The sequence below is a fragment of the Brassica oleracea genome, chromosome C3 (assembly GCF_000695525.1).
Source record: "Brassica oleracea var. oleracea cultivar TO1000 chromosome C3, BOL, whole genome shotgun sequence".
Lineage (NCBI taxonomy): Eukaryota > Viridiplantae > Streptophyta > Magnoliopsida > Brassicales > Brassicaceae > Brassica > Brassica oleracea.
The window spans coordinates 30,609,950-30,621,429 of record NC_027750.1 but is presented as its reverse complement, the minus strand read 5'-3'; the positions used below and the strand labels follow the sequence as shown (position 1 = coordinate 30,621,429).

The 11,480-nt window shown below is 35.5% G+C and overlaps 1 protein-coding gene across 1 annotated transcript; it reads left to right on the top strand.

Annotated features, from left to right (window-relative positions):
- The first annotated feature begins 3,796 nt into the window (after window positions 1-3,796).
- LOC106333185 (myb-related protein 305-like) lies at window positions 3,797-5,148 on the top strand. Its single transcript, XM_013771664.1, has 2 exons — window positions 3,797-4,300; window positions 4,404-5,148. Exons 1-2 carry the CDS (start codon window positions 4,020-4,022, stop codon window positions 4,942-4,944), a joined length of 822 nt encoding a protein of 273 aa, XP_013627118.1. The 5' UTR covers window positions 3,797-4,019; the 3' UTR covers window positions 4,945-5,148.
- The last annotated feature ends 6,332 nt before the right edge of the window (window positions 5,149-11,480 follow it).

Here is an 11,480-nt window from a genome sequence, read left to right as displayed (position 1 = left end):
TATGACCAACACCTTCACACTCATAGCATCTAAGACGTTCTCTTCTTCTGCTATTGCCACGATCACCTCCCTGGCGACCATACTGATTCCACCCACCAGAGGCATTCATCATCTTACTCAGATTATTAGCCAACATCCCCATGGCATCTTCAACATTCGGAGATCTATCTCCATTACAACGCCTTTGCATTAAATTTTGATGCATTGCGTTCTACCACTGACCAATCCTCTTTTGGTTTAGGCTTCTTCTCACCTCCTGTGACTATGGTAGGCTCCTGCCAACCAATCTCCACAGCTGTCCACGCATCTTCATTGATTCCTCGAATCATCTGCTTCATGCGAGCCTTCCAATGACCATACTGGTCCGCATTCAACACGATCGCCTTCTGCACAGAAATAATCGTGTCCATCTTTAGCTTCAGGATAACACCGGTAACTTAGGTGCCCCGCTCTGATACCACTTGTAAGTGTAAGATGCAAACACAATAAGGTAGTGTATAAGATAAATCAAGAGACAAATACACAAGCAAACACCAATGCTTTCATTAGTGTCTCCTTTAAACAATCTTTACAAGACTTGCTTATTCAGCTTTTACACGTCTAGTGTTAACACCCTAACACACGATACTGAAAGATTCCTAAGCTACCCGCTTATGTCTCTTCTCCGTCAAGTACTTCAGCCACTGCTTCAGCACGACCCAAGAACACCTCCAAGAGATTCTCTCTCTCTCTATAAGATCAGCCTCCGTGTCTCTGTCTCTATACAGACGACCTCATAGCTATCTTATAGTTATTCTCCATGTTCCTGAAACCCTAGTCTCCAAGGCAGCATGTATGGACATCTTGCATAACAATAAGTGCAACTTTCCTTTTCTTGGATTGCACTTATTCCTCTTTCTTTAAGTCATAAACTTGATTTATTCCTCTTTCCATATCTCCAAGATACTCCCTTACTCTCCAAGTCTACACGACTCCAGCTCAGCATCTTGACTCCACATGGTCTTCACCACTCACTACGACGTCTGTTTCAGCAACTACGTCAACGACTACTTCAGGGCAAATATCTTACATCTTCATGATCGACAACAAATAAAAAGGTTACCAAAAAGGAGGCAAATACATAAAAAAAATGTCGAAAATGTTATATATTTAAATCAAAAGGACACGATGATTTGATCAAAGAAAGCACTTGCCAAATTGCATCTAACGCGGTTACAGATCACTATTGCAACTTTTTTACAAACGTTACCAGTTATGTCGACTACTACGTACATACGCTAAGTACGGATAAGAGCATGTATATAAAGATTACGGATATTTAAAACTCAAGTCGAAATTTACACAAATTGTTTGGTGAAAGGCAAGAAAGCAATCGAATAAGTAGCAGTTCACCATGCTGGCATATTTTCATCAACTATACCAACATGTTTTTTACCGTAAGTTTGTAAAAAATTTTGACTGATAATACATATCACTATTGTGTAAGAAAAACAAAGCTTTCTCCTAATAAGACATTTATGTAAATCTTATTGTAAGATCATATCTTAGCTGCTAAACATGTCTTTGCAGTACAAAGTCATAAATAATACAAAATGCGCACGAAACAAGGAGTTTAAAATGTATCTCCAACGACAAATATTTTATAGATGATTCTGTTAGGAATAAGTATCTCATGTCGGAAATTCAAAGAGATATTAAGTAATATATAAAGGTTTAGGATCAATTCACTTATCGCCAATTAGGTTTAAGTTAAAACTTTATAATAAATCCAAATCTAACATGGTATCAGAGATCTGTATCTGATATTTCATTTAAAATCATAGATTTGCATTGCCAACAAAATCTCATTAAAATAAACAAAAATATGGTGAGCCTTAGAATCGAGAGAATCTACACCTTTAATAGTGGGTTCGAACATCTAACAATACAAAAGTGTTGCTAATCATGTATTTGAACTATGGGAAATTCCTCACAAATGCATAATCTGCTGGTGATATCAGTATGATATTTTGGAAATACTTGATCGTCTCTGGCTTTAACGTAGGTTTTAGTTTGCTGCCTCAAAGTTTTCCTGGCTAACCTTCAAAGTTTCATGATAGTTTCCTCAAACTTTATAACAATATGAAAAATTGTAAATCCATCCGAACAGTTAAAAATGATGATTTTAGATCATGACATGTAACATAATGTGCTTTTTGTTAGTGTTTGCGTCATCGTCTAATTCAAATCTTCTTATTTCATTTTGCAGAAAAAGCAGATATATGACGATTTGATGGTCTAACTTATTTTAGTTTTGAAATGACTTACTATCTTTGACTAACAAGTGGATCGCTCAGTTGGTCACGGTTGGCATGATAAACCCTAAATCTGACCTAGTTAAGAGATTATTTTAATGTTTGTAGTGCTAATTATAGCCACTAACAAATCATATCGCATCGAAACTAAATATTCCACTATCGTATTTAACTTCTGATTCACCATTAGTACACAGTATACTCTTGTTTTTCGACTATGGAGAAGGGAAACATTAACGGTGATTTTTGAAACAATATAATATTTAAAGAAAATAAAAAGGGAGAGTACTTATTACAAGTTACAATCTTTCTTTTTTTTTGGTAAAATACAAGTTACAATCTTAAAAATATCTAAGAGATAGAATTATAAGACCACCTGTCTCATGGTGACGCACAAAGACCAAAAACACTTTCATAATTATTTAGTTTATTTCTATAGTTTATTGCCATACTGCCTTAGGTGGAATCCAACGAATCTTATACGACAACAGCAAAGATTAGTGTAAGATCGTATGTATAATTCTCCTAGACACTTGGAGAAACCTTAGTGGTTTAGTAATATGTATCAACTTAAAATAATCAAGTAACATCAGATATTTCTTGTACATTTAAGTGTTCTTTAAAGAAAATATTAATTAAGGAACTTAAATAATAGCCATAATTATAATTAATATACGTGTCAACACTATAGAAGTTCCAAATAACTTCAGCATATAAGGATTATTCTATTGGAACTGATGCTAGGTTGCACCATGTTACCCAAAGCCTCAACATTATATCTTTAATCCTGCATGAATATTAAAAATGATTTAATAGCCTGTAATGTCCTTGTTTAGAATTCATGAAATGATGATTTTTAGGTGCTAAACTAGGGTTATCAATCCAATTTGTCCTTCAGTTTTTATTTGACTATTCCGGCATAGTTTTTTCTGCAACTTTGGTTCAGTTTTGTTTTGTTTGGTCACATATTTTTTTCTATCTTAGTTTAAACCAAAATACCCTGAAAAATGTACCAACAAGAAGGCAATTTAGTATTTTCCGGATGATGCCTTTTGGGGATGAAGACTTGAATGGACAGACAAAAGGATATGTACGAAACACATATGAAAACGACCTATGAAAAGAGGTAAAAGACTAAAAGAGCACCCAAGTTCTACTTGCTGAGTTGCTTCTAAGCTCTAAACCCTTCTTTTCTTTACCTTTCTTTCTAATAATATTCTTCTTCTTTTTCCTTTTATATCTTCACTTCTAAATTATTTTCTTCTTTGGATAACATTTTCTGTTTATATTAATTCTTCTTATTACTAATAATGATCACGTAGAACTATTTTTGTAATTTGAGATAGAAAAGTATATATATATATATATATATTGTAAATTTCTATAGAATCTGCTTTTAGGTAGTGATAACCTTTTAATTTTTATTCTAGAAAGAACATAACTCTAAAAATGTAAAAAGATCTTTGTCTTGTCACTAATCTCTATCTCTATGGAAAGCAAACAAAAAAAGCGGTGGAGCCTAGGAGTAAGAATGAGTGCGTGCATATATAAATACTGAAAGGGGAGGGAGAAAACAAAACACAACATAACTCAAAGGCAAAACAGAGGAACACTTAGGTTTCATAAGACAGAGAGACAAAAAGATTGGTGGGTCTGAAGGAGAAGGGGATCTAAGACATCACTTCTCTTTTTTTTAGCTTTCACTTCAAGAAAAAAAAAAGAAGGATGAGTTTGTGGGGAGTGATGGGAGGAGGATGGGGACTGGTAGAAGAAGGTTGGAGAAAAGGACCTTGGACTGCTGAAGAAGACCGTCTACTGATCGATTATGTGCGGCTTCACGGGGAAGGTCGATGGAACTCTGTGGCGAGGCTCGCAGGATTAAAGAGAAATGGCAAAAGCTGTCGGTTAAGATGGGTTAATTACTTAAGACCAGACCTCAAGAGAGGACAAATCACTCCTTATGAAGAAATCATTATCCTTGAGTTACATGCTAAGTGGGGCAACAGGTAATCAAGATTGAAGTTTAAACAATTGTAGCCTTACTTGAATAAATATCTGGAGTCTTTTTTTTCCTATATGATTTATTGCCTGATGATTTTGTAACTTCAGGTGGTCAACAATTGCTCGTAGTTTACCAGGAAGAACAGACAACGAGATCAAGAACTACTGGAGAACCCATTTCAAGAAGAAGACAAAATCTCCAAGTAACAATGCGGAGAAGACAAAAAACAGAATCTTGAAGAGGCAACAATTTCAGCAGCAAAGACGGATGGAGTTGCAGCAAGAACAACAATTGCTTCAATTCAACCAAATCGACGTGAATAAGATCATGTCTTTACTAGACGATAACAACAATTATAATGACTTCAGTAGCAGTAGTAGCGGCAGTAGTGGCGAAGGTGGTGCCTTCTATGTTCCTCATCAGATCAAAATTCCAACACCAAATTCTGGTCATGACCCAAATGGTAATGGGTTCTGCCCCGTGGTTCCGGCGCCAACAGTTGAGGCTAACGTGAATGAAGATTTCGCAATTTGGAATGGTATATGGAATCTGGATTTAGAAGGACAAGGAAGCTTTGGTGACGGTGCTTGTGTCCCAAGGAAGCACTGTTTCCAGAACTGGCCTATTCCCTCTAACTTGACCTTTTAAGTGTCTTATCTGCCGGAAAATCACATGACTTGACTGACAAGTGGTCGAGTTTGAGTTTGGTTTTGTTTTATCTTTCCTGATTTTGGGTTTAACATAAGTAGTTTGTTATCCATTGTGTGTGATGTTATAAGAAGCTCATTTGGGCAACTTCCAAGTTAAAGAGTGATGTAGTAGAAAGTCTGTCGAAGAATGGCGTCAGTTGAGTAGAGCAAATAAAATATTGTTACTTGCAAATTTTACTGGAAAAATATCTTCTTAGATTAGTAACTAACGATATTAATTTTGACCAACCAAAGTAAACTAATAATAGAAGAGACCCATGGATATGTGACTAGAAAAAACTCACTTTGTAGCGTTAAGGATAATCACCTTGTTAAGCATAAATGGGCTTTTTATTCGTGGCCATTAGTATCTCAAATACAGAAAATACAAATCCAATTTTGCGTTCTTGTTGATAAGCAGGCCATTTTGGGTGGTAGTCTGGTAGATTAGTTCTGGCGCCTAAAATTTTAACAATACTCCTTTAAATCATTGTAATAAAAGATTCAAAAGTTCCCTAAACTATATAGTATCTAAAAGGAAAACAATATAATTTCTCCTTGTTTAGATTCAGTTTGGAAACACTGTAGAATAATGATATCACAATATTTAATGCGATTCCGTCAGCTATTCCCTCACACAACCAAAATTGTTTCCCCATCTTAGTCAAATTTTATTTGGACCATATATAAATTGTATTAATTAATGTACCTTTCGATGATAGTGTACAGTAATTTCGATTATAATGAAGTGGGTGGTTCTAAATAAAAAACAATTAAATACGGACGAAACCCTTCATATACTATTGCCGTAAGATTTTTTTTTTTCTTTTGTAACTGAAGATTTATTATATTATGGATACATATATACACCAAATGTCTATATATTCAAACAAAATGCGTCTTTTTCCAACCACAAAAACGTCTATACGTCGAAATTAAGAACCAAAATTATAAGTTTGCCACGAATATTTGAGTTAGTCTTCCAGTTAATACTTAAATATTCCATTAAAATATATAAATTAGCTGGAAGCAATAGTTTTTCAATATATAGTTCTATAGATGAAAAGTCAATCGGTTTTGGCAAAAAAATATTAATGTGAAAAAATCGATTTTCTGTAAGTTTCTTACGATGCCTGTATTTATTAACATCCAGTTAGCATGAAAATATAAAACCAATTTAACTAACGAAATTTTCAAATTTGATATGCATATATAGAGGGAGGCAGCTGTAGACACCTAACCTAATGTGCCATGACGCCGAGCCGTGGACTGACCCGACTTACACGGGAGACTTGTTTGATAAAGTCTAATTTCATAAACCAGTGAACCACCTAATATGGCTTTTCTAATTAGCAAACAGTTTAAGTTTTTAAAATTGTCAGTTGACCTAAATTAAAATATATGAATATTAATTAATCACTAGTTACTACAATTGCTTAGAAATCAATGTGCTATGTGATAATCCATGATGTCATACGATTTGAAAAGCTACTATTTGTACTAAAATATGTGATTAATTTATCATTCGTCGACATTATATATAATAAAAGTTTTTTTTAATCAAGCCCCATTACAATATATATACTCTTTTTTTTTCGTAGTCCTTTATCAGGTAGTTTCTAATGTGATGAGCTCATTGATTTTACGTTGTATTTATATCAGTGAATATAGATTACAAGTGTGTGCTATGATGATCAGGTTTACGTATAGGCATAGTTGAGCGTTATCAGGCTCGCCAATGGAGTCACATTGAATGCCACTGATTTGTTGATTTAGGGCTTAAGTGCAATTTAAAAAAAAAAATCAAACGTGATTCATGCGTTAGCGGATGCGTCTCAACCTCGGTACATCGTTAAATTCACTTTTAAATTTTTTGTGTTCACTATATGGTGCATATATCTGCTTATTTAGTAATTTGTTCTTTTGAAAATTCTGTCTATTGATTTTATACTTATTTAGTTAACTCAAATTAACATTGTGTCCTGACTTTGATTTCCCAAGATAAATATAAATTTTAACTTTGTCGTAAAAAGCAAACAAATCAAACGTGGTTCCTGATAACCCATGTTATCATTTACATTGGACTAATAGATAATCTCTGCTTTGCAAGCCACTTTGAAGTTTTGATTGAACCTGGAATATAATATTTCAATTAGTTCTTTAATTGCCAATCAGATTTGAGATGAATGTTTAGAAATTTAACAAATTAAAATAAACTTTCTTAATTTCTTGCAAGGTCATCATATTAAAATTTTCGTATATAGAGAAACGTAATCTTGAGTTAGCCAATTGTCAATCGGCATTCGATTTATAAAACAGTTAGGTGTTTATGTAACTAGATCGGAATGGTTTGGTGGAACTTACATGTACAAGTAAAAATGTCGTATTCAAGAAAAAAAAACTAAGACTCAAAGACTTCTGCATAATGCATCCAATCTTTATTTTTATTTTGAAACATCCATATAATAAGAGTAATTCGACCGGCTATAAAACTGATCTGATGATGGTACTATATGGAGCTGAATGACTAAATTCCACATGGGAAATATAATTTACTGAGAATGATATAGTTATGTCAATGGGTTTGGAGTTTTTTTTTTTTTTTTTTTGCTAAAAGGTTCATGGGTATCCACAGATAGCGATGGAAACGGGACAATCGATATGGAAGAGCTGAAGAAATGCTTAGTGGAACTGGAGCTGATGAGTTTGTCGGAAGAAGAAGTGAAAGGTTTATACGGATGGTGTGATGTTGATGGAAGCAAAGGAATGTGTTTATGTAACTAGATCGGAATGGTTTGGTGGAACTTACATGTACAAGTAAAAATGTCGTATTCAAGAAAAAAAAACTAAGACTCAAAGACTTCTGCATAATGCATCCAATCTTTATTTTTATTTTGAAACATCCATATAATAAGAGTAATTCGACCGGCTATAAAACTGATCTGATGATGGTACTATATGGAGCTGAATGACTAAATTCCACATGGGAAATATAATTTACTGAGAATGATATAGTTATGTCAATGGGTTTGGAGTTTTTTTTTTTTTTTTTTTGCTAAAAAGGGGTTTGGAGTTAAAAACTCATGAAATTTAATACTAAATTTTGTGTAACTAAAAAGAAACTTAATATCAATACTTTTGAATTTAGTTTGATTTCGATTGACAATAGAGTAATACAAACCGTGGAGACAAAATTCACAATCATAAAATATATAAAAATAATAATTAGTTCCAATATTAATGCGCTTTTGTAATTCCACAATTTTTGTTGCCAGGAATTCTTTTTTTTTTTTTGGGTTCTATAATCAAACAAAGGGACAATGAGTTTCCCTTTCCGTGACAGTGTGAATCTAAAATGACTAGCGGGTCCCACTTTGGTTGAGAATATTCTTCCCTCTTCAATCTAGATCGAGATTCCTTGGTCGATAACGTATGTTACACTTGGACAGATCATCTCTTCAAGAAACATTTCAATTTTTTTGACAAATAAAAGTCATCGATTTTTTTTTGTTTTTTATGCTCACCAAAAGTCATTGATTTTCTCTGGTTGAAGTTAATTAACTTAATCATTCAATGACGTATAACCAGATAATTTAATCATTTTTTGTTAGTTTGTTTGTCGAAGAAACCTTGAGGAGTACAATAGCAAAATCATATTGTGATTTAAATATTACGATGAATTTTTTTTGGGTGAAAATGTTAAATTTTATACCAAATTTTTTTTTTTGTGACAGAAATTACAAAAGAAACAAGCAGCAGATCGCAAATAAATCTAATGCAACAACAAAAGAGAAAGAAAAGCAACCTCAAAGATTTACAGACCCTAACATTACTCAACAGAAGTTTTACTAGCTAAGGAAGCGTCGAAACTAGGCCGAGGAGGCATTGCCACATGAGTTAAAGCCTTTGATAAACTATGAGACCACACTTTGGTAGAAATCGGCTTGTCCGCGCAGCGCTGCTCCAAATGATTGGCTTTGAATACACACAGCTTTGCCAATCCTAACCGCTGCAGCTACGAGTCTCAAACAACCACCGGAAGAAGAGAGCTCGAGCTCCTAGAGCTTCAAATCACTACCCGCGCAAGTAAACCTTTAGGGCGCCATCTGGCTAGCCCGACAAACCATTGAAGATCACTCTTATTAAACTCGACTTCAAAAATAATGCGAGCCATAGCAGACGATCAGGAGAGATGAGAGCCACATCCTGATGCCGTTCTTCCTTGCCTACAAAAGGACCGAAAATCAGCCCACCAAAGAGAACCAAGGGTACCACAATGGTGCTGGGAAGACCGATCATCACATGAGCCTCCCACGGAGAGCCTCCACTCCAATGACCCAAGGAAGATCCAAGCTCACCGCCTCGCGCTAACACCGAGAACCGAAGCTAGCTCCACAATGCCTAATCAACACTACACTACGGGGGAGCACCGGAGAGCAGCTAGAAGAGACGGAAGGGAAGAACACCACGAATATCCGCAGAAGACATCAAGAGCGGCGCCAACTGAAAAAGGGGGACAAAGGTGGAGCAACAACCGGGCAGACCAAGGCAAGGTCATAGACGGCCCCGCCCGAGAGCAAACCGGCTGCCACACACGAACCCGCAGAAACAACGGCGACCACACAGAGGCCTTCACTGCCACGCTCGCACACCGGAGACGACTCCGGATCCACACTTTACCGGTGAAAACGGAAGGCGCACGTAGCTCGACACCGAGTAAATGAGCCACCACCACTCCGCCAGAATGCTCCAACACGAACCCGAGACTTGACGCCAAACCGCAGGATCTGAGAACAGGAGCAACCCCAGCCCAGTCACGCGCTCTCACCGGACGCAAAGGGGTAGATCTGGAAAGGGGAAAACGCCGCGACCCACTCCTCTACACAACCCTAAAAGTCGACTTCTCCACCAGGCTCAGACGACCCGACCTACGCATAGACCCGACGAATTCACTCAGCATCACTGCTCAGAGCAACTGACATATCGGCAAGGAAGGAGAACCGGTGAGGAAGCAAGAAGAAGAAACACGAAGCAAAACGCCTCTGACGGCGAAGGCAGATGCCGCCGGAGCAACTAGAACAGAACGACGGCTACTTTTCTTTTGTTTTGTTTTGTTTGGAAGAAAAACTAGGAGAGATAAATCTTACGATCATTTGATCACAAACAAATTACGATCACTGTTGTAACTATAAATTCATTACATACAATAGTTTTTCCCAGTTCACATAAAAAATTATTGCTATCTACATCAATTATACACACTAAAACATATATTTACACAATACTAATATATAATTAACTACGTACATTTATATGTTTAATATGACAATATACGTTAACTAATATGAGTTATGTACCTTGTTCGGAAACTCGCTAGGCGCTACGCGTGCGGCACATGTGGGCCTAGCGATTTATTGAAAAAGCGGGAAAAAATCGGAGAGTACGCGGGGAGGATTTTTTTGTACTTTATACGTATAATACTACATTTTATACATACAAATTAGAAACCACCATCTCATAATTTATTTTAAATGTTTGTTCTACTGACTTAAGTCGATAAAATCTGTAAAAATGTTAAAAAAACTCATTCCGAGTCTGATCCAGTCTAGGCCCAATAAAATTTACTACTTAATGAAATATGAAAAGTAAAAAACTTGAAATTCTAACATCCCACATCGTCTAATGATAACAAAGTAACATCTAACATCACCTATAAATAAACGTATCACTAGCTAAATAGTTAGTTTGCAAGATGGGCTTCGTATCAAGCCCAATATCTTGTCGAAAAGTTTAAAAAGACGGCTCGTTACTCGTTGAGAGATCGGTTTTGAACCGAGTAAATCAGTTAGGCGGCCGACTATATGTGGCCCGATTAATGTGACCGAATTGGTCTTAATCGAGTCGGTTCATTGACGTGGAGCGACTACTCGGCCGAGTATACGGCTAGACGGCCGCCTTTTAGAACAAGGGTTATGTATCAAAACACTATATCCATGTTTTCTATTATCATAGGAAAATAACCCGTGCGACTCATTTTATAAAAAAAAAATATGCAACATTAATTGGATATTGTAATAAATATATGTTGACTTATGTTGTATGATATTTCTCATTTATAATATTATTTTTGAATTTCCAGGTGAGTTCTTATATAACTCAAACACAATAATTTAACAAAATCAACAATAAATTATGGATTTATTTTTTTTTGAAATTATTAATGGATTTTATTGGATCTTTAAATTGTATTTAGGATAATGTGGTATTGAGATATAAATGCTCTAGAACTCTATCGGTTTCTCAATGAAAATTTTTAAATTTAGGCTAAAATCAAAAATAACAAATAGAGTTATGGGTCCGGTCCGCCGTCTATAATCTATTATATTCTATTTTTTTCTCCTCCCTGCGTTCTGCCTTGATTGTAGAGTTAGAATCACCGTTTTCGTTTTCTAGAGAATTTCTACCACTTCAATTTGTTGGAATTTCTCCCACTGA